The sequence below is a fragment of the Siphateles boraxobius genome, unplaced genomic scaffold, assembly GCF_051911475.1.
Source record: "Siphateles boraxobius isolate OS27281-9 unplaced genomic scaffold, OSU_SipBor_1 198, whole genome shotgun sequence".
Taxonomy (NCBI): Eukaryota; Metazoa; Chordata; class Actinopteri; order Cypriniformes; family Leuciscidae; genus Siphateles; species Siphateles boraxobius.
This window is the reverse complement of record NW_027508808.1, coordinates 1110438-1136127: the sequence shown is the minus strand read 5'-3', so window position 1 is coordinate 1136127 and position 25690 is coordinate 1110438. Positions and strand designations below refer to the sequence as shown.

Genomic DNA, 25690 nt, shown 5'->3' with positions numbered 1-25690 from the left:
AGGACAGTTTCAGTCTTTAAGACACCAAACCTCAGATTTAAAAGGCACATTTTTCATGCATTAAGACCCAATTTATATGGTAAAAAATAAGTATTCTAAATGTGTAAATTTCTATTTAGGAAATGTTATTATAAATTTTTTTTTCTACTGTTATATTTTTTTTATTTCAGTCTATTTATTTTAGGAATTTAATCTAATATTCGGTATTCGTTTTATTCATTTACATCAAATTTGTATTTTTATTTATTTATTTTAGTCATTATTAGCAAAAAAAATCATATATTTGGTATTTGTGTCATTTATTTAATATTTGCTATTTGTTTTATTAATTTATAAAACATTTGCGTTGTATTTTTTAAATAAATAAATGATTAAAAATAATAAAATACAAATTTGATTTACATTAATAAAATAATTTTGCTATTAATAAATGAATAAAATGAATGATTAAAATAATTTAAAAATTGCTATTAATTAATAATCTAATATTTGACATTTCTTTTATAAATTATACCAAATTTGTATTTTATTCATTTATTTTAGTGTTTGCTGTAGTGATGCAAATACACCTGTACCTACATAATGAAAACTATCAGTACAGTCTTTATACAATTTTAGTGTACATGATTCAGATTATCACAAAAGCACGATATATTTCTAAAGGTGTCAAACCATGGAAAGCGCAGGGTTTTAAAGGCATTTAAAGCAGAGATTTAAATGCGTAAGATAGTTAAATCTGCTAAATGAATAAATGTCCACACTTTTTCAGCAGCCTTTGTTAGTTTTCCAATTGGGATTTTTTAAACGTTGTGAGCCATGAACCGAACAAACCATCTCGAGGTGAATCCCAACATTACAAACTTTGATTTAAAGCAAAACTGAAGATCAGATCAACACAAGCATGCTTTACCGTGCGATTGGGCGGAGCTCTTCTGGTTTCCATTCTCTGATTGGTGGAGTGGAGAATTATGGGTAACGTAGTTTTTCACCAGGAGTTCCACTGTTAAACATTATCAAAAATAACACTGATGACACATGAAACTAAAGCACTTCCAGAGTCCACTGATGAAAAACAAGACACTAAATACCATAGTTTGTGACTTTTAAATATTTTATTAGGTTATAATTTGCAGAGCTTAAAATATTAAATCGCTTTTAACTTAAAGTATTATTAAAATACATAAAACAAAAAGCCAGAACTGAGGAGCCCTGAAAAAATATCAACTAAAAAGAAAAAGAAAACAAAGAAATAAATTAAATAAAAGGAAAAGGTCCGATCATCTCACACGGAGTTCATCGCGACACAACTCCTCCGAACAGCGACAGAGGAAAAAACTAAATCATCCGTCACTCTCTCTCTCTCTCTCTCTCTCGACGATAATAATAATCTTTGCGATCAGTACGTAGAGACTAAGTGTACATTCTTTTCCGTTCGCAAATCGTCTTTTCATTACGAGGCATGACAGACCCGAGACGCTTTTCCAGAGACTCGATGTCTCGGAACACACACGAGCCGGCGCTGGAGACTCGCTACAGTGGTTAACATGCTAATATGATGCAACACAAGGCCATCCCGTTTACGGATGATGGGAACTGCTATATGACGAGTAAAGTGACACGAGAGGCTAACGGGTGAGCAGGTAGCATTAACAGCTCTCTCAGATCCTGAGTGCAAAAGCCTTGAACACACACACGCACACACACACACACACACACACACACACCCTTTTACCCTATAAAAAATGAGAAAGAAACCTTTATACCGTACGAGGACCAGGCCGACACCCTTATTAAACCAAGAGAGGGGAAAAGTGCTGATCGTATGAAGCTCGGAAAAATAGCAACTAAAAAGAAAAAAAACAAATAAATTAAATAAAAGGAAAAGGTCCGATTATCTCACAAAGTTCATCGCGACTCACGGAAAACCTAAAACATCCGCCACTCTTTCTCTCGCTCTCTCGATCAGAGAGACGAGTGCGCGTCATGTTCGGTTCACAGAGCGGGAAAGTCGGGAAGGAAAGGGAAAAGCATCTCGGTTAAAGGGTTAAACCTCGGAGGTCCTCCGGCCCGGCTCGAGCGCTCCTGACTGGGTCCTAAAGACATCAGTGTTCTGTAAGGGTTCTCCGGAGCGCTGCGGTAGTCCTCCGGCCCCGGCGTGGCACAGGTGCGGCTGGAGCGCGGGCTCATCTCTCGCTCACGTGGTTCTGTGGGACCGGAGGCAGAGGCGTACACAGGGCCTCCGTCAGGTCCTCCATTATCGACGTCTCCTTCGGGTCCATCAGGTTGAATTCCCGTATAAACACTACGAAGTGTGTGTACAGTGTGTTCAGGTGTCCGTGCAGGTCCATGGCCACCGTCTCCTTGTAGTGGGACCAGTAGATGTGCGCCAGAACGTGGAAGAGATACCTGCAGATTTTCTTCACCAGCGAGTCGAAGGTGTTGGGGAACTCTTTACCTGAGGACGACACACACACACACACATTAATGTACGGCACACACACACACACACACACATTAATGTACGGCACACACATTAATGTACGACACACACACACACACATTAATGTACGGCACACACACACACACACATTAATGTACGGCACACACATTAATGTACGACACACACACACACACACACACATTAATGTACGGCACACACATTAATGTACGACACACACACACACACATTAATGTACGACACACACACATTAATTTACGACAAATACACACACATTAATATACGACACATACACACACATTAATGTACGACACATACACACACATTAATGTACGACACACACACATTAATGTACGACACACACACACACACACACACACATTAATGTACGACACACACACACATTAATTTACGACACATACACACACATTAATATACGACACACACACACACACATTAATGTACGACACACACACACACACACACACACACACATTAATGTATGACACACCCACAGATATTAATGTACGACACACACATTAATGTACGACACACACATTAATGTACGACACACACATATATTAATGTACGACACACACACACATTAATGTACGACACACACACACATTAATGTACGACACACACACAGATATTAATGTACGACACACACAGATATTAATGTACGACACACACAGATATTAATGTACGACACACACAGATATTAATGTACGACACACACAGATATTAATGTACGACACACACACAGATATTAATGTACGACACACACACAGATATTAATGTACGACACACACAGATATTAATGTACGACACACACAGATAATGGCGACACACACAGATAATGTACGACACACACAGATAATGTACGACACACACAGATAATGTACGACACACACAGATAATGTACGACACACACACAGATATTAATGTACGACACACACAGATATTAATGTACGACACACACAGATATTAATGTACGACACACACAGATAATGTACGACACACACAGATAATGTACGACACACACACAGATATTAATGTACGACACACACAGATATTAATGTACGACACACACAGATATTAATGTACGACACACACACAGATATTAATGTACGACACACACACAGATATTAATGTACGACACACACAGATATTAATGTACGACACACACAGATATTAATGTACGACACACACAGATATTAATGTACGACACACACAGATATTAATGTACGACACACACACACAGATATTAAATGTACAAGAGTTTGATCATATCACCTCAAATCAAATTAAGAGCACTATATATATATATATATATATATATATATATATTCCAATGTAAAATATCTGTTTTCTATGTGAATATATAGTAAAATGTAATTTATTCCTGTGATTAAAGCTGAATTTTACATGATCCTTCAGAAATCAGTATATGATTTAATGCTCAAAAAACATTTATTAGTATTATAAATAACGTTGAAAATCGTTGTGCTGATATATATATATTTATTTTTTATTTATTGTTTTTTTACAGTATAAGATTATATATATTAAGAATAAAAGTTCCCATCCAGGCCTGGAAATCACAGTTTTAAAATTATATGGGTCATAAGACTAAAACGTTGCAGTTTAAATATATATATATACAATATTTCATAAAACTACAGCAATTTTTTATTTTTAACTCAATTTCTTAAGCATTTATCCATGCAACCATCAATGTGTGTGTGAGTTTATTAGCGATTGACTAAAATGCCGTGAGTGTCCTCCTCCAGCCTGCAGGGGGCGCTAGAGACTCACTCACCGTATTTAGTGGGAAAGATGTCCTCGTCCGTCACCAGCTTCTGGACCGAACTCATCACGAAGTCCACGTACTGAGGAGCTGTGCATTTAGTCTTCTTCCCTTTCTCATCATACCAAAAATACGTCCTGAGAGAGAGAGAGAGAGAGAGAGAGAGAGAGAGAGAGACAGAGACAGAGAGAGAGAGAGAGAGAGAGAGAGAGAGAGAGAGAGACAGAGAGAGAGAGAGAGAGAGAGAGAGAGAGAGAGAGAGAGAGAGAGAGAGAGAGAGAGAGAGAGAGAGAGAGAGAGATGATTCTTAAATCTAAAACCAGTGATCACATGACCGTTTCCCAATAGAAATAAACGTGTGTTAATCTCTCGACTCATCATCCATCACCCATCTCTTTTTCTCACACACTCTCTGTGGTTGTTCATTAACCAAACTGACTGTTAGCGCATCTTCCCATAATGCTTCAGTAAACCCTGGAGATCCTTCCCTTTCCCATCAGCACACACACACACACACACACACACACACACACACACACACATCATAAACATAACGAATCTCTGGCACAACAATAAAACGCATCGAATTAAAACCACTCCATTCCGTATATTAGTTCTAGCATCATTACTCCAGTGTTCAGAGTCACATGATCCTCCAGAAATCACTATAATATGAGGATTTGATGCTCAAGAAACATTTATAATTATTATCATCATTGTTGAAAGCAGTTCATATTTTGGTGGAATCTGTGATGCAATTTATTTTTCAGTAATTTTGATGAATACAACGTTGAAAAGAACAACATTTATTTGAAATGGAATATTTTCTAACATTATAAATGTCTTTACTGTCAATTTTCATCAATTTACTGCATCTCTGATAAATAAAAGTATTAATTTCTTTGAAAGAAAAAAAAAATCTTACCGACCCCAAACTTTTGAACACTATTTTATTTACGGACTGACAGTGTCGTATCATAAACAAAACCAGCAGAGGATACCATCATCATTACTGAAATAGACTATAGACTTTTTTTATTTATCATTTTGTATCATCCAAAAAAAAATAAAAAAAAAAAAAAAAATCGATACAATGTGCATTAGTACATTGAGGAATAATAGGAAATATATTACAAAAATGACATTAAATATAAAATAGAAAAAAATATATAAAGTATAAAAACTAAATCTGAAAAATTTGTATAATTATAAAATTTATTTGAGAAATAATAGGAAATATAATACAAAAACAACATAAAATTGAAAAAAAATTTATACAAATGTAATTAAAAAAAGTATAATCATTAAAGCTTTTTTTACATTCTCTCCAAGAGGTCGCGACCTCAGCCACAGGTCACGACCCCTGAGTGCCTGCAGACGAGTGTCGAGTGGCGGCTGCACAGGCTCAATAATGGATCAGAGAGTGTGTGTGTGTGTGTGTGTGTGTGTGTGTGTGTGTGTGTGTGTGTGTGTGTGTGTGTGTGTGTGTGTGTGTGTGTGTGTGTGTGTGTGTGTGTGTGTGTGTGTGTGTGTGTGAATAATAGATACTCACGTGTTGCATGCGGTCATGGCTGCGCACGTGTCTCCTGTGCAGAACTCAGAGATGGTGCTGTACTGAAGGTTGATGAGGTTGAAGAACGTCGTGGCTGAGAAATCACACACACACACACACACACACACGTTTCAGAGATTAAAGGAATAATCATACAGCGATCATGAACCATGTGCTGACCATTCATTTTCACACAAATAACTGCAAATTATGTTGTTTTATACGTTTTCTTTACTTGAAATTGAATATAATAAGATTATCATAAAATAGGCCCATAATATTTATTTAATGCTATGAAAATTAATATAATATAATTTGATTAAACGAACACACAATTATCTCAATTTCTGCACAGTTGTCTCAATATTAATTGCGATTAGATTGAATAACCTCAATCATGCGACTAATAAATAATCATGACAGGACTACAGCAATATTTCAGCAATTAATCATTAGGCAAAGAAGATTAATACCTTTGTGTTCCTCAATAAAATATGCATAAACAAAGACTAACTTTTAAGTGACTTCACATTTTACTACATGTAATAACCATTTTTCTGAACATCAAAAACATTTACATCTGTTTATACATTTATATAAATGGCTGCAAAAATGCACATTTTATTAAATTTACATATTATAATTACTGCTTTTTGTATGTTCACAAAAATGCATTTGTAAATATTTATATATGCTAAATATTTATAACATTTGTAAAAGTATCCAGCGTAGGCATCAAATCTGTGCCAAACGTGATGATGTGTGTGTGGTATTATTTCAGAAACAATCTCAAACGGCCAACGCTGATACCGTGGTTTTATCAAATAAAGTTATTAAAATATGTAGAAATGAGAAATATGAGTCCAATGTACTGGATAAAATAAGAGTGAAATAATCAACCGCGTTACTATTTAAAATAACAGGGTCGTCTCAAGGAGTGTGTAACTGCATCCGTAATTTAACAATCATCTCTGACGGAAATCTCAAACCCAAAAGAAATTCATATACATTCATATATATATATAATTCTCTGTATGTGAAATGCATGAAGCGAGAGCATATGAGACACTGAAGATCAGCTGTAACGAACAGATCCGGAGGAAAGGCTTCAATTAACCATAAAAGCCAGTGATTTGGTGTAATAAGTGCTTATGGAATTTGAAAGAGCATTATTAACGTTTCCCAAATGAAGCCATACTTTGTTTTTTTTTTCACGTGTTTTCTTTCAAGATAAAATCGGGGGAAATGCACACAATGGTGAGATTCGTGGGCTTTGGAATGTTTTTATTCTGCGCTGGTTTTATCATACAGTTATGCAACGCAGAGATGAAATCATACATTCACAGAGATGTTTTCAAAACACACCCAGAAACTAGACACAACAGCGGCAGACAGTCGGCAGGGTTAGGGTCAAGGGTCGCCACTTTTCCCACATTAAAAACAACATCAAAAAAGTATTGTCTCCTCTGCATTTCTACAAAAAAGATTTCACAGATTTAAAGTGCTGATCTTGGATCAGTATTTGACTTTTAGATGCAAGTAGGGATGCAAAAACATGACAATTTTGTCCAATACCGATAACCGATATTTTTCCATATATGAAAGCTGATAACCGATATATTTCCATATTTGAAAGCTGATAACCGATATATTTCCATATTTGAAAGCTGATAACCGATATATTTCCATATTTGAAAGCTGATAACCGATATATTTCCATATTTGAAAGCTGATAACCGATATTTTTCCATATTTGAAAGCTGATAACCGATATTTTTCCATATTTGAAAGCTGATAACCGATATATTTGCCGATAAATCGAAATCAAATTTTTTATATAATTTGAGAGCCTGATTATAAAAACAAAAAAGTCTCACGATTAAAATCCATGTCCCAAGCACACAATTATAATATTCTCATTATAATTTTATGTAGGCGATATGACAGATTTGCGCTGCACATGTTCTTCTTTACTGTATTTTCCTTTTTTGAAGTGATTCCAATCATATTTCAAACAATTTAAAACCATCATGTTGATCAGTGCGCATCTGAAGTGTCTCAGCTGAAGGAAATAATACATCATTTATTGAGTTTAACATTTCAGCTAAATTTACTTATCGGGCCGATAACGATAACATTAAAAATCAACATATATCGGCCGATACCGATATGGTGGCCGATATATCGTGCATGCCTAAAGTATATATTTTTAAAAAAAAAACTATATTCTGCAGATAATATAATATTAATAATGCAACTTAAGTGCACTTAAAGGGAGTAGACTTCCATGACTATCGAACACATTTTAAAAAGTGCACTTTGTAATATCAAGTTAAAAAGTAAATGTATTGAAACGGCATTCAGCACATGATCTTGCAGTGAAAGCACAAATGCTGCCGTGTAACTGGTCTTAGCTGTATCGCCGGTCATGTGACGCGAGACACCTACTGTTGCTGGCGAGCCATTCGTTGAGGTCGATCTCCCTCGGCAGAACCACCAGCTCCTTCAGCTCGAAGTCCACCACGCGCACCTTGGTGTATTCGGCGTCCAGGTAATGCTTCTTCTCCTCGGTGGGCGGCTTCTTCCCATTGGGCTTCCCTTTACCCTTCCTGAACGGGACAAAACAAGGCAAGAGGTCAATATTCAATACTGTGGACCTTTATATGGAGAGATGGTTTATTATTTCCTTGGCCTTGAACGGACACACACACACACACACACACACACACAATTATGTCTGAATCCCGGCTAGTATTCTCTCGGTTCTGTCATTAGTGAACGGTTGAGAAAGAAACCGGATGTTTGTCAGTTTTCGGTCTTAAAGAGACAGCAGCCTAATATTACTACTATTGACTGTGCCATTAATGTTAATAAAACAACAAAATACAGCTTTAACAAAGATTAAACTATATTTTATTTATACAGGTGAACAAATAGTGTTATTTTACATTTAGGCTTAATTATTAATTTCTGTATCTGAATACTATAGACTTTGTAACTTTGTAATTCAGTAGGCTATTCATCTCTGCTTGTAATTTGTGTATTTGTTCTTATTTTATTACTGACTGTTCACTTGTTTTAAATAATGTTAAAAACTTTTTTTGACTAGTTATTAAGCTAGTTTTTGATGTGGTATCGAATAACTTCAGCTGAGCTTTAACTAATAAATGAAAAGCAAAGATACCTCCCCCCACATATATATATATATAATTTTTTTTTTTTTTTTATCGATCTGTGGTGAAAAAAACGTAAATTTTGTGATTCGTTGCACCACTACAAGTAAAAGGCACTGCTCATGTGAGCACATATGGACACCTCATGTGAACGAATGGCTTGCATGAGTCTGAGCACATCTGCAGGATTGCACATTAACCTTGCCCTGTAATTATCACAACACACCACAGACATGCAGGCCTTTCCTTACACAGCTATTTTTAGCCCAGGCGGCTGGTATTACCATCAGACCCTCCACCCCTTTCCCAATCTCTCACACACACACACACACACACTATAATGTTTAGGAGAGCAGAGCTTTAGGATCCAGCGATGACATCACAGAACGCAGGAGACAATCTTTTATAAAAAGATTTAGCGTTTCCAATGATTGTTAATAAGAATAATATATTATATTAATTGTAATAATGTATTAAAAAATATGAATGTTAGTATTTGTTATTTTCAATTAATGTTATTCTAATAATAACAACAACAATTTATTATGTTTAATATTACTTTAAACTTATTTACCATTATTACAAACTCATTTTTGTACATTAAATAACATTTGTACATACTATTAGAACTATTTCCCTATTAAAGATATAGATCACCCACAAAATTAAAACTCCTCATTTACTCACCCTCATTTTGTACAAAACTTGTGCGAGTTTGTCACATAAGAAGATAATTTTGAAGAATGTTTGTTACCAGAAAGTTGACGGACCCCATTAACTTGACTTGGAAAAATACTACGGAAATAATTTTCCCATCAACTCAAAATATCGTCTTAAAGAAATTCACACAGGTTTGGAACAACTTGAGGATGAGGACATGACAGAATTTTTATTTTTGGCTGAACTATCCATTTAATAGGAAATTGGCTTTAACCTTCTGTAAGGGAAACCAAGATTAGCTGAGCTCTAATGGAAGATTTCTGAAATCAAAGATCATGTGACGTCAGAAAGAGGAAAGAGGTCTTGTATCTTAGTGGCTTTTTCCAAACGCACGGGCGTCCAATAACAGCAGAGCCACAATCGAGCGGAGTGTGTGTGTCGGTCTGAACACACACTGCCCTGGTCTTTAGACAGCTGATGCCGTGTTGTTTGAGTCCGGGGCCCGGGGCCAGTTTACGCCCCACACACACACAGACCGGCCTTGTTGACTCCTGCTCAACACACACAGGACTCATACACACGCTCACCACTAACTAACACACACACACACAACTCTTGGCCAAGTTGCCTTTTGCTGTAGTTGTTCAAGTCTGTAATGACTTTCATTATTCGCACAATACATACGGTCCTCGCAAAGCACCAATCAATTCATCGCTAGGCCTGTCACGATAACAAATTTTGCTGGAAGATAAATTGTCCAAGAAATTATTGCGATAAACGATAATATTGATAATAAACGTTATTATAGTCGTTCTGAGACCATTTTCATCTAAAATAATGATAATGGCATAATAATGCAGGTACACCTTTTCAAAGATCAATAAACTTTTATTTCTAAAGACTATTTAAATGAGCAAAACAACCAAAAACAATAAAAGCAATGGACTCTGTCTCTGTTAACAAAAAATGCACTTACCAATGTGTGACATCCGTTCACACTGAGAATCATATGCATCATGTACCTACTGTGTGAGCATGCATCTCATATGAGTATGTGCACTAGTTTGTGTGTGTGCTTGCGTCTCAAATGAGTATGTGCGCGGAGAGTTTGTGTGTGTGTGCTCCGTCTCATTGAGTTTGTGTGTGTGTGCGCGCGCGCGCTCGCGTCTCATGATTGTGCGCAAGTTTGTGTGTGTGCGCGCATAGACATCATTTGATGTCTATGTGTGCGCACGTCTCATATGTGCGTGGAGAGTGTTTGTGCGCACGCGTGTCTCATATGATGTGCGTGGAGAGTGTGTGTGTGCGCGCATCTCGTTCTCGTGTGTGTAGAGTTTGCGTGTATGTGCGTGAGCGACTTTAGGTGTGTCGTTGTGCATTTCATATGTATTTGTTTGAGCATTCAGCTGTGCACATGTATGTTTGACTACTTAATATATGTGTATGCAAGACAAGAGTTTCATATATGTGAAGTTTGATTTAAGCCATAGACGGCTCATATGAGGGTGAAAGAGCGCGCGAGAGAGATGTACGCGCTACGGCGCTCTGCAATCAAATACGATTGTAAATAGGCTCAGTAAAAAAAAAAAACATTCGAAAATCAATGTGTGACGGTCAGCGTTGATATTGTCATCCAGTCTCTTTGGTAGAGAGAGAGAGAGAGAGAGAGAGAGAGAGAGAGAGAGAGAGAGAGAGAGAGAGAGAGAGAGAGAGAGAGAGAGAGAGAGAGAGAGAGAGAGAGAGAGAGAGGAGAGGGAGAGGGAGAGGGAGAGGGAGAGGGAGAGAGAGAGGGAGAGAGAAGAGAGAGAGAGAGAGAGAGAGAGAGAGAGAGAGAGAAGAGAGGGAGAGAGAGAGAGAGGAGGGAGAGAGAGAGAGGGAGAGGAGAGAGAGAGGGAGAGAGAGAGAGAGAGGGAGAGAGAGAGGGAGAGGGAGAGAGGAGAGAGAGAGAGAGAGAGAGATGAGAGAGAGAGAGGGAGAGAGAGAGAGAGAGAGAGAGAGAGAGAGAGAGAGGGAGAGAGAGAGAGGGAGAGAGAGAGAGAGGGAGAGAGAGAGAGGAGAGAGAGAGAGAGAGAGAGAGAGAGAGAGAGAGAGAGAGAGAGAGAGAGAGAGAGAGGAGAGAGAGAGAGAGGAGAGAGAGAGAGACGAGGAAAACAAGCATGCAAATGGAAATTTCGCGGCCGGAAAAAATTATCGAGCTCATTTTTTTTTTATCGTGCGATTAATTGATTTATTGATTATCGCGACAGGCCTATTCATCGCCCTGACCAAGATATGCAAATTGAGTAAAAGAAAAGTTGGGCATAATTTATAGTCAGTCACCTTCATTTATATAGCCATTTTAACAATATAGATCGTTTCAAAGCAGCTTTACAGTGATAATAGAAAATTAAAGAAACAGATTGTTTAGGCTTTACAGCAGATCTAGAATAAAGTTATTGTCCAGATAAAGTTAGTTTTGATTGTATTGGTCAATTAAATTAGCAGCATTCCTCTAATCGCGATGTTCGAGTCTTTTATTTCCTTTTTCAGTCAATTAAGGGGCTGTTTACACGTCACCGTTTTAAACTAAAAAAGTAAAACTTATGCGTTTTGGCCGTTCATGTACAGTTTGTGTGTGTAAATGAAACCCCGCCCTCCCCATGAAGTCTAATGGCACACGATGGAATATAAACAATCAAATTACACTTCGAATACATTTTTTCCAAAGATGTTTTCTATCATTTTAGTTAGTTTGTATCATGCTGATGTAAGTTTAAGTGTTCGTTTTTTTATATAAGTTTGGTATTAGTTATTTAATGCTATAAAAACGGGAATGAGACATCATGATTGACAGCTTCTCTAAACGAAGTAGTCAGAAGCACAAACAGACTTTTTTTATAGTGTTTCATCGCCATCTACTGGCCTGGCAGCAGAATACAGCGTTTTTAGTCGTTTTCGCGGATCGTTTTGACAGTGGTGTCGTCCGTATGCGGAAAACTCAAAGGAAAAACGTCTCCGTTTTAAGCATGTCGTTGTCGTGTAAATGTACACTTAGACAAACCGTTCATGATTCCTGGAAAGCCACGGTACTAAAGCTAGGAAGTGTCTCTGGAAACTCTCAGTGTGAGAGAGTTTAATGGTGCGATGCATCTTGAATCAGCATAAAAAAGCACACGAGTTTGTGGACAGTCACAGGGAGAAAACTCCCGTTCAGAGAGGAGTGATGGCAAAATGATCAACATCAAATCCGCCAAATCTCCCAAACTTTGTATGTCAGCCGAGCACCGTAGAACTAAAATATATTACAATTTGTATGATAAAATTTCAATTGAACAACACATTTGGACATTAACGGTTATCTGATGTTGGGTCAAATTACATGCAGGTAAACAGACAGTCAAACCCCCACTTTCAAATGTTTTAAGTTTTTATATTTGGAAGAATACTGCTGAAATGCAGTAAACTTCTGTCCACAGAAATGCTGGAAATTATGCAAATGTTTAAATAAAGTGAAGATCGCACACTGCGTTCCCAAATTGCAGTTCCGCCCATAAAGACTTCTGATTGGCAGTGATCTTTTGATTGATTAGGTTGCGAGTGCAGAGCATTTGCACAGAGACTCCGCCTACACGCGCTTCTGATTGGCTGTGATATTTTGATTGATTAGGTTGCGAGTGCAGTGCGTTTGCACAAAGACTCCGCCTACACACACTTCTGATTGGCAGTGATATTTTGATTGATTAGGTTGCGAGTGCAGTGCATTTGCACAGAGACTCCGCCTACACACACTTCTGATTGGCAGTGATATTTTGATTGATTAGGTTGCGAGTGCAGTGCATTTGCACAGATACTCCGCCTACACGCGCTTCTGATTGGCTGTGATATTTTGATTGATTAGGTTGCGAGTGCAGTGCGTTTGCACAAAGACTCCGCCCACACACACTTCTGATTGGCTGTGATATTTTGATTGATTAGGTTGCGAGTGCAGTGCGTTTGCACAAAGACTCCGCCTACACACACTTCTGATTGGCAGTGATATTTTGATTGATTAGGTTGCGAGTGCAGAGCATTTGCACAGAGACTCCGCCTACACGCGCTTCTGATTGGCTGTGATATTTTGATTGATTAGGTTGCGAGTGCAGTGCGTTTGCACAAAGACTCCGCCTACACACGCTTCTGATTGGTTGTGATCTTTTGATTGATTAGGTTGCGAGTGCAGAGCATTTGCACAGAGACTCCGCCTACACGCGCTTCTGATTGGTTGTGATCTTTTGATTGATTAGGTTGCGAGTGCAGAGCATTTGCACAGAGACTCCGCCTACACGCGCTTCTGATTGGCTGTGATATTTTGATTGATTAGGTTGCGAGTGCAGAGCATTTGCACAGAGACTCCGCCTACACGCGCTTCTGATTGGCTGTGATATTTTGATTGATTAGGTTGCGAGTGCAGTGCGTTTGCACAAAGACTCCGCCTACACACACTTCTGATTGGCAGTGATATTTTGATTGATTAGGTTGCGAGTGCAGTGCGTTTGCACAAAGACTCCGCCTACACACACTTCTGATTGGCAGTGATATTTTGATTGATTAGGTTGCGAGTGCAGAGCATTTGCACAGAGACTCCGCCTACACGCGCTTCTGATTGGCTGTGATATTTTGATTGATTAGGTTGCGAGTGCAGTGCGTTTGCACAAAGACTCCGCCTACACACGCTTCTGATTGGTTGTGATCTTTTGATTGATTAGGTTGCGAGTGCAGAGCATTTGCACAGAGACTCCGCCTACACGCGCTTCTGATTGGCTGTGATATTTTGATTGATTAGGTTGCGAGTGCAGAGCATTTGCACAGAGACTCCGCCTACACGCGCTTCTGATTGGCAGTGATATTTTGATTGATTAGGTTGCGAGTGCAGAGCATTTGCACAGAGACTCCGCCTACACGCGCTTCTGATTGGCAGTGATATTTTGATTGATTAGGTTGCGAGTGCAGAGCATTTGCACAGAGACTCCGCCTACACGCGCTTCTGATTGGCTGTGATATTTTGATTGATTAGGTTGCGAGTGCAGAGCATTTGCACAGAGACTCCGCCTACACGCGCTTCTGATTGGCTGTGATATTTTGATTGATTAGGTTGCGAGTGCAGAGCATTTGCACAGAGACTCCGCCTACACGCGCTTCTGATTGGCTGTGATATTTTGATTGATTAGGTTGCGAGTGCAGTGGGTTTGCACAAAGACTCCGCCTACACGCGCTTCTGATTGGCTGTGATATTTTGATTGATTAGGTTGCGAGCGCAGTGCGCTTGCACAAAGACTCCGCCCACACACACTTCTGATTGGCTGTGATATTTTGATTGTGCAAACGCAATGCACTCAATCAAATCAGAGACTCCGCCCACACACGCTTCTGATTGGCTGTGATCTTTTGATTGATTAGGTTGCAAGTGTATTTTTTGATTGTGTCACGTCTCGTAGTTGCGCCGCATCTTGAGTGAACAGACAAACTGCTTATTGCTGGAATCTTATCGCATCTCGTTCAGTCCGGTTTTGGAATGATAAATTGCCTTTGGAGATCTGCTCTCGTTCAATGCATCAATGGGAGGCAGATGTGCGTGTTCACTCAATGTTCCCTGAATAATGTTGCTTAACTGGTTACAACACATTATTTTACTCAATGCTGTAATTCTAAGCACATGACAGATTGACAAGTGCAGAGATGGCCTGAGCCTACAGCACCACTTCAGACCAACACATGAAGAGATGCAGAAACAAAGGACCATTCAAAGTTCAACAACTGCAAGTCTGAAGGCCCATGAGACTCGGCAACAGGACACTTCTTTAGTCCTCGCTGCATATGAGCCAAAGACTCGCTTTAATAGACCAGCGTTTCACAGCACAGCTGCTTCCCAATGTGAAGCTTCATTCTAGAGCCACAGACTCCTTCACAGCACAACAAATGTTTCCTGTTACAAATTTATATTCCTCTACACTCAAACAATTTGGTGGAAAATTCACGCCAAAACTGCTAATAAATTTCACAATTAATCACAAACAATGGCAAGTAACGGCACACTGAAATAAACTCGAACTATTTTCTCTTTACAGTGTGTATTTCTTTAGTGTGTGTTGTTGCCATTTGAGCATGAAAAAGCTCCGGTTCTTCTGTATATCAGTGTCAGTGTTTCTGAACTCCTGAAACGCCTCCATTGTAGTCTTGAGTTTCATCCGGGAATGAACACGTCACAATATTCCTCATTTAAATAATTAATACGCAGAATAAAGGGGCGGGGCCTGGTTGAGTTAGTTAGTAGTGTGTTAAACTGGCGGTTATGGTAAGGGGAGGGACATTTCCCAAACACACAAAGCGCTCGACCAATCACAACACACTGCTCCAGCCGACCAATCAGAGCACAGTGTGCTTTTCAGGAGGAGGGGCTTCATAGAGACAGGAAGTAAACAGAGCGTTACTGACAGACTGGGAAGAGAGGAGCCGCAACAATGGAGAATATGGGAAAAATAATGTTTTTTCTGAATCTGAATCTGCTTCAAATTTTCATACAAAACATACCTTACCAACTTACAGTAATATACAGGTTTAATTATACTACTACAGATCAAAGGTTGTCTGTATTCTTTCACGATAAGGGTTTTTTTCAGCTCTGCTCTTACAGACAAAGATAACCATCTTGACTTGTTCCATTCCTCATTGAAAAGAAGCTCTGAACATCTGGTGGCTTTTAACTTGCAGTTACCAACAAAAAGGCACTGAAAACCATGATATATTTAGATGCAAAAACTAAAGTGATCGTCCATCCGAGGGCTGATTGTCTCACAGCCATTGAAGCTACTAAACGCATATGCAGACTTTAGTTATGATTAATGAAGCAGTTATTGCTGATTACCCATCAGTCCACTGACCCCAAACAGTGAGTTCTGATTAGGAACGGGTCTGATTACAAGCTGGCTGCGTTTGACTCCATTTATGGTTAATAAAAGACGGAGGACGAAGTCTGACTTGTTTTCCTCAGAAAACTTACTGTAGTCGTGCATGTGGTTTTCAGGAAAGTCAAATGATGCAATACATGCCTAATAGCGGTGTCTAACTTCCTTCCCGGGATCATAATCTACTCAACTAAACTCCAGACTCCCAAAAGGAAAGATATGTCGATTGCAGGAATATGCTTCATTTTTTGATGGTGTTTGTGGGAACGAGACATACTCAGTTGTCATGAAAGATCATGTAAGATGCGATCAGAGATTGGTGTCGTTCTCAGACTGTGAAAAGTTTGTGCTATAAACGGGATTAGGAACGTTTGTGTCGAATCGAGCCTATTTTTATTCTCAGGGCATGTTGTTTGGCAAACACTCAGAAGCTGCATGCCTAGTCCATTATGGGCGAGACGCGCTGGAAAACATTCCTCTGACTTGCTGACGTATTTTTGTACTTTCGAAGTCAAGATGGAGATAAGATACTTTCCTTACTTTATTAATGCATTGTGCAATGTATAAAAGAAAACGATGCTAATTAACTCAGAAAAAAGTATTTAATACATAGGATAGCCAAAGCACATCTTGATCCATTTAAAAAAGATTAGTTTAAGTTATTAAATACACCAAGATGCAATAAATCTAAACCACCGTCTCAAGCAGAATGTTAACTATTTAAACTATTCAAAAACATGACAATCCCACGCAAGAACTGACCTTCAGGTTCAGAAAAATGTCACGCATGTTAGTAATTTAATAAATTATATGAAATTATAGGCAAATTAATGGGAAGAGAAGAAGAAAGCAGCGTAGGTTAGTTTGCTCACTGTCATTAGGGTTTCTGCTCAGAAAACCTGATATTTGGGTTAATCCTCCTGCTCTATTGGACGACTTAAAAGGCGAAGTCACTTTAAATTAGGGAGTCTCCACATATTTCTCCAGACGCTGATCCCACCTAAAACACATTAGCAAATCTGCAAGATTAAGTTCAGCCACGGTCAATATGTACCAAGCCAACGAAACCCCATTTTGACTCCAGACTGGCTGACTTGACCAGCCACCAATCTCCATTCTCCAGGCCTTAAAGTGCCATTTAAAAGACTATTATAGAAACATCAAATTAGTCCTTTCTCTGAAAAGCCACAGTCTGTGGGAATGTAGAAACGCCAAGACTGTTTTTATGAGACTAAAATTAGATGGATGTCAGTTTGAGACTTATGCTATAGAGTATACAGCTAAAAAAAAAGCAGTAGAATATTGCATTAAAATCATTTTTCCACAAATCCAAGTCACCTTTGTTTATACAGCTTCACTGTTTCCCAGTTTATTGCTGTAAAGCTGCTTTAAAGCGATCTGTATTATGTGAACTCAATGCTGCTGTATAATCCATACGTTTAAAGTTCAGGCATATTTACGACATTTAAGGAATTGTAAGTCTATAAAATTCATATAATATAACTTAATAGTTAGAATTGGTTGCAAGTTATTAAAACCTCTGTTCCAAACGCTGCATCATAATGGCAATGCAAACATCACACATATCCAATCATAACCGCACAAACTTCAAGAGCTGGAGAGGAATTATTAGTATTTATCAAGTATGTGATAATCCCTGGAAATTATCAAGCATCTAATAGGAAGACAATTTCTCACTAACAAGAATATCCTCTGGTTCTTAGAGAAATGAACGTGTATAACGAAAGCACGGGCATTATAGATGGCAATCACCAACAAACACACTGTATAAAAGTTCACGGTTCACTGCGGTTTGTTAAAAGATTCGCTGACAGACTTTCTCTCTTCTATCAGTAGATCATATCCAGCTCTCCTGAAGTCTGTGAACAACACCAACGCTATCGACACAGCCAGACTGCACACAATTACTTATTCACTGAAACAAACACGAATATTCATAAACAAGTCTTACTGTAAAGAGTGAGAGCCAAAACCTCGCTCTGGATAAAAAGCACCAACTAAACCGCAAACCAAGATAACATTACAAACATATGCACTTTACACATTATATTGCGGTCCAAAAGTCTGAGACTACATTTATACCAACAAAAAAATGTTGTATTGCAAATAAATGTAATGCTAGTTTTTTTCAAGGGTTCCCAGAAAATGATTTGACTATTATCCAATCTCATGGAAATGTTAGCCATATTCACATTCGGCTTATTGATAACAAATTCATTTAAAAGACGGATTTTCAGTGGCATGTTATATATATTAATTTTGTGACATTATTTCTAACAAACCCAAATCTCACAGCCTGCTGCCCTTTTGATCTAAAAAAATTAAATAAATGTGCTGTTTTTGTAAGCATCATATTGCTGTTAGTTGTGTTGGATAAAACCATGCAAAATACATACATGTTTCATATAAGCAATACACATTCAACAACACAGGCAGTGAGTAGGCTACAGGTGTGACAGTGATGGACTTAGAATACACACATATATACATATACACATATATATAAACCGCCTATATGGTGCCTAAAAATACCGGTGCACCTTTTGGTCCACTGACACAGAAATAACTGCGCTGGCCTGGTCGTAATTCAGTCTAATAATAACTGATCTATAAGAGCCTCACGTGGAAAGACACTATATCATTACTGCTTAAAGAAGCCTGGTAAACATGCATATCACACGCACATTAAAGTTGCACTGCTAACTATTTTATGCAAGTGGAAAGTTCCATTCCGTCAACAGAGACGCGCGCGCATTCCTCTGGCGCGCGCGCGCATATCAGCGCACTGTGAAGAAGCGGAGTGAAAAAATCATTTAAATCAGCGAACGAGCACAGGAGAGTTACCTCAGCACTTTGCCAACCGCCTGAAGGACCATTTTACAGCTTAATCCGTTTTTAGGAGAGGCTGTTTTTAGGCTGTCTCCGGTTATGCTGTGATCTCCGACCATGTCGCAAAAAGCCCGGTTTGACGGACTCGATCATGTATTGTGATAAAATCAGTCCAGAGTTCGCAGGAGTATTGCATGCAAAACAGAGGCTCTGAGGCTCTTCTCTTTCAGCTGAACTTCTGGCCAATCACAGAACAGATGGGCGGGGCAGAGGTGCAAGAGTTGGAATGTCAAAGAAATAAAAACTCATCCATGCAACTCCCAAAACACAGTGGATGTAGAAAATATATATATGCGTGGACATTAGGTACAGTAAGACTGGATTTTTCCTAAAACCACAGAAAATCACTCACACCGGAGAACAAACACATATGATTCCAATACTTATATTGGAATAATATAATGTAGGGTAGATAAAGAAAAAAAAAAAACTACTTATTTATTGGCTACATCAAGAATTTGAGTGTCTTATTTACAACTTTCATTTATCAACCATTGAAAGGATAAAATATTTCAACCATTTATGTGATCATTTATAAATGGCATTTGTATAGACATTATGCACTTTGCCTGGCATTTGTATAAAAAATAAAATAAAAAATACTGTATAGATTGTTTCAGTAACAGGATGCTTAAAAAGAAAAAAAGTTATTTCAATTTCAAGTTATGGACATACAACGTTTTATAATTAAAGTGCATCATCTGCCTGGTCACATTTAGGAATCAGTTCATTTTGTTTAAATAATTAAATGAATAAAAACTAAGTTAAATGTATGTATACATGTATATATATATATATATATATATATATATATATATATATATATATATATATATATATATATATATATATATATGTATATGTATATATATATATATATATATATATATATATATATATATATATATATATGTATGTATATATATATACACATACATTTAACTTAGTTTAATGTATAACTAATATATATATATATATATGAAATAAAATAACTCATTAAAAACTAAAACTTAAAAACTGTAGACGGATTAAAAAGACAAACACATGACAAAAAAACGATGTAAATGCTAAAAACTTCAAATAAAATTAAAATGGAAAGAGAAAATATATACAAATATATATAAAAATAATTATAAATTATATATATATATATATATATATATATACACACACACATACAGGGGAGCTTATATATATATATATATATATATATATATATATATATATAAACAAAATCTAAATATTAACAAAAACTTTAATCGATTCGTATATCAATGACACTTTAACACCGATATGAGGTCATAAAAAAAGAGAACAAGCAAAATGTAGTTTAAAATACTTGTATATTGCATACAGTTGCATAACAATAACCGCTCGATATGTAAACTACCCATGAAGCGTTTACTTAACGGGTTCATCGCCACATGCTTTGACGAAGTCGTGACGTACAGGATTCTGCTAATGTGCAACAATTCGTGTCACAACAATGTAATTTACAGTAGAACATCAGACTGGAATTTTTCTGCAGCGCTTGAGCGCATGTTCAGACTCGACACCGGGAAGCTCAAGGGCCGGTCTGGCCCCGGGACTAGCATTTCAGTATTTTAGTCATCTAACCGCATGCCAAGACTGACAAACACATGCTAGATAGAGACTCAGCGGCTCCATGCATGGCCCGCTTTAGCTTTTCTGGCAATATGTAATATAAAAATAAGCATGCACACATTCACGTGCTATACATATACAGAATATGTATAGAAGTGGCCATACATACATACATACATACATACACGACAGCTTATTTTGATCTGAAACCTATTAATGAAGGTCACAATGCTAAAAGTGTTCATTGCATTACCTGTTAATATACTGGCTGGCTCTAATCTAAACACTAGCGTCAGCCTTCAATTATTACTGTATAAGCTTTAAAAGGTCAGCCTGAAATAAATGCTGGAAAAAGCGTTTCTAAACTGAGGCATGGACGTCAGGTTGTACGTGGGAGTGTTGAAAATAATGAGGCCTGTGTGAGTGGACAGGAGAGAAGCCTGACGTCGAGCGAGAGCCTTCACAGACGGTGTTTGTCCAGGGAAACAGAACAGAAGACTCTTTCATTGCCTCTACAGGTGAGAGAAAATGAAAGGCTAGCTTACGAAAGCAGTGACGCAAACGTGTAGACGCCGAGTGTTTTCTTAGTTAGTTTAGGAATGTAAGATAGGCACCTGCTTTTTACCTCACAGGACCAAAATATCTTGGGTATACGTTTAGTTACAAAGGATCTTTACTTCTAAAAAGGTGCGGTTAATTTAGGTGAAATTTGCAGACAACTGTGCGGCGATGTGTGAAGTCACGTACTAAAACCAAGCAGATTTCTGTTGGGAAAGCGGCGAATTTGAGTGGCGAAACTTTGATTTTAATTGTGCCACAAAATCTCATCGGGCAATGGTAAATGTGATCGCACTTTAATGCGGTTGACTGGTGAAATCACTCCAAGGCATTAAAAATAACACAACAACAAATTATTCACCAGCACGTTATTCCAACACCATTTTAAGACGTTTGGATTTTCCACAGTTTAAGGTGATTTTTAACCTCCAAGCTCAAGAAAAGAACAAAAAATATCATGAACGAACTAGTTCTTCTGAACCAATATTTGGTAAGGAAAACAATTTTTTAATCATGCTAATCTCTGCCAAAGCTCTCAATCTTAAAGTCCCCCTGTAGTCAATAATTGTATAACTTAAAACTCCTCTTTGATCACCAGAAATTACATATTTAAGCATTTTTTTCCTTGAAAAAATATTCATGCCTTAAAATAGCTTGAATGTAACTCGACACCCTTGCCTCATTTAGTATTCGCGGTTCTATGAATTATGCAAATGAGCCCCGCCTCCACTCACTCACTCAGAGATCCACTCGTTGACGATCACACGTTGATCTGATTGGTTACAAGGTAGTTTGTGACGTCAGAAACACCAGCGATTTCAAAGCGTGTTTTTGAGACTGTATTTGGTTCACTGCAGTTTTAAGCAGAAAATACTCAGCAATGCTGTCGACTTATGAATTTACACATGATTTGTCTTAAAGCATATTAAAAACACCACATACTAGACATATAAACAACATTAAAATCCATCATATTGACTACGCTTATGCTGCTTTTTTGCTTGACAGTTATAATCAGCATCCATGTGTGTATGGAAAAACCTGTCAAACCTCTTATTTTGTGTTTCTAAGAAAAAAATAAAATATGGAACTTGAAATGTTTGGGTAAACGACTCCCTAAAGATGCAAGCGGGATTGTGAAAATACACCTATGAAATTAAGTTAGCTTAGTATATTTGACCTGATCCCAGAATTTCTCAACTTGTCAAGTTCCCCTTTGCAAACATACCAACGTCAAACTCTACATCAGGCTTTGCAAAACCACAGCACTATATTATGAGAAGGCCCTGATGAATACGAGCGCTGTTACAGCCGGAGAAGAACGAGTACCTGTGGAAGAGGGTCCAGAGAAGACCGTGAGGGTTTTCCAAATCAACCGGCGCATCTTCCTCGGATTTCGCCATTGGGAAACCTATAAGAGCGCTCCCCGTAAAAAAACTAAAAATAATAATAATAAAAAAAGAACAATGGCTCCTTCACCCTACTTTTCCTAAAACTTTAGCAGAAATAAAGAAGATAGACAGTCAGCCTAGCCTAGCAAGAGCTGAAGTGTGTGTCTGGTGTCTCTGGATAAGTGTCTCTGTTGTCGCTGATAAGGACTAAACCATGTAGATTAACATTTCCTTCAACATGCATCCATTTGATGGACAGCAATATTCTTAAAGTCCCCCTGTGGTGAAAATACAGCTTTTAAAATGTTTTTTTTTTTTTTTCTCAAAGGGGTGGTAGAACACGATTTCACTTTTCTAACTTTATGCTCAAACAGCAACATTACACACTAGCTAAACAACATCTGCAAAGTTACGGCGCTCAAAGTTCAAAGCAAAGGGAGATATTTGCTTTTAAAAAATTCAATTTCTAAGGACTACAGCAAACGACTGGTTTTGGACTACACGACATTCCTCCGGGTTTGCTGACGTCAGTAAACCCCATTATTTACATAAACCCCTCCTCCGAGAATACTTTTTTATATTGTTTTGGAGAGCATACATACATACATACATACATACATACATACATACATACATACATACATCGGCCACCCTGCTCTCTAAGATATCGGCATTGGCCATCAAAAAAACCCATATCGGTCGACCACTAATTTTAAGGCATGAATACTTTAAAGGATTTCTTTTTTTAAATGTCATTTTGGTGATCAAAGATGAGTTTTAAAGAATACAATTATTGAACTTTAAAATGAACGCTTCCAAAAGGTTTATTGTTTTGCAGCGATGACATTGAACAACCATTTTTGGTTCCCTAAAACCCTTCCTTAAACTACCATTTGTGAAAAATATTAATAATCTGAAGTACAATATTCTGCTAAAGAACCATTTGTGCAATAAAAGGTTCCATGGACGTTAAAGGAGCCATTAAGGCAAATAAAATAACCCTTTTTTTTCATTTAACAATAAGAAGTTATATAAAGAGTCTGCATTTTAAACTTCAAAAGAACAGGCAAAAGAAATAACAATGATCTTGTGTTTTAACCTGATATTTGTTTAACATTGTTCTGAAAGTACAACTGGAGTAAGCGTTGTGCGTTATATAACTTGTCCAGAAGTGCGGTGGGAATATTCAAGGTTAAAGTTTGTCTTTCGGGGTTTGTACTTTCTCTGCTTCCGGCTCCTTATGAAAAAGAACGGCAGGAATGTGCCGATACATTGTTTGGAGCAATTTCCCAGACGCTCGCATTTACACAAACAGCTTTCCTGTGTTCACATGCTTCCTCAATAACCAGCCAAGCCTTTCTGTTGAACAAGAAGCTTCATCAAACATCACTGCGCATGAAACTGTGCCGTCTGGAGACCTGTGCGTTAAACTCTATTCACTTCAGTAAATGAGCTGAAACCTCATGCAAAGATCACATTCCCTTCTACTAAAGAACTAAACATGCTTCACCAAAATGAAATACTAGCATATCAATAATGTCCTTCACCACTAAAGGGGATTTAATGGGATGGATAGTGTCTGATTAATAATTTGCCGTCAGCTAATGTTGTGTGATTTAGGTTTCAATAACTGCATAAAATGCAAAAGCTATTTTTGAACACCTGTATCAGATTTGGACTTTAAAACTTTCCCATAACTATAAGATAAGCATGCGATTTGAGCTGATACTTTTATTCGGCAATGAATTACCGTATTTTCCGGACTATAAATCGCACTTTTTTTCATACCTTGGCTGCTCCTGCGACTTATAGTCAGGTGCGACTTATATATCAAAATTACCAAGATTTACTCGTCACAGGATCGCTGACGGCCCCAGATTATTATTTGCGTGTTTTTGATGTATTTGTGGTATGACGTGAATGCATCATTTGCCGAAATTGGGGGTGACATTACCGTCTACAGCCACGAGAGAGCGCTCTATGCGCTCTAGACTACAGCTAGTTTTACCGCTGAAAAAATCTCTCTTCAGTGATGTGGAATAAGATCGCGGGAGCTTGGTGAAATTGCTTTACCGATAATGTTGGACTCGCTGTCTTATGTTTTTTTTATTTTATTTGATCCTATTCAGCCTCTCAGGTATGTTCTTTATGCTATTGTGTAGCTAACTGTTGATGTGTTACGTTAACAACATACCGGACACATATTCAGCCTGTTGTTCTTTGTGCCATTGTGTGTAGCTGAATAACTTAAATGCCTTCTGTTTTAATGAATTAAAGTCTGTTTAAATAACTTTTTCTTGGACTTGGATTTTGTTAAATAAATTACAAAATAAATGCGACTTATAGTCCAGTGCGACTTATATATGTTTTTTTCCTCGTCATGATGCATTTTTGGGCTGATGCGACTTATAGTCCGGAAAATACGGTAATTAAGTTGATCAAAATGGACAGTAAAGACATTTATTTGTGTTAATGCTGCAAAATATTCTATTTAAAATAGATGCTGTTCTATGGAACTTTCTATTCATCAAAAATCATACGACAGGATTCTTCAGTTTCCACAAAGATATGAAGCAGCAGCACAACCGTTTTCAGCACTGATAATAATCATAAATGTTTCTTGATCATCAAATCATCATATTATAGTCATTTC

General features: G+C 37.6%; 1 protein-coding gene across 3 annotated transcripts in view; it reads right to left on the bottom strand.

The window, feature by feature from the left end:
- Window positions 1-1093: 1093 nt before the first annotated feature.
- The window catches only part of mob2b (MOB kinase activator 2b), a 54925-nt gene continuing 30328 nt past the window's right edge, over window positions 1094-25690 (bottom strand). Inside the window, exons 1-5 of one of the 3 annotated variants that reach the window (XM_077235559.1) lie at window positions 22976-23228; window positions 8269-8429; window positions 5821-5914; window positions 4281-4405; window positions 1094-2455 (exon numbers count right to left, since the gene is read on the bottom strand). In XM_077235559.1, the coding sequence (XP_077091674.1) occupies window positions 2184-2455; window positions 4281-4405; window positions 5821-5914; window positions 8269-8429; window positions 22976-23049 (726 nt within the window). In that variant the 5' untranslated portion in view covers window positions 23050-23228 and the 3' untranslated portion in view covers window positions 1094-2183. Of the gene's footprint in view, window positions 2456-4280; window positions 4406-5820; window positions 5915-8268; window positions 8430-19438; window positions 19643-22975; window positions 23229-25690 lie in introns of those variants that run through there. The other 2 variants (XM_077235558.1, XM_077235560.1) reach the window with 2 other exon arrangements.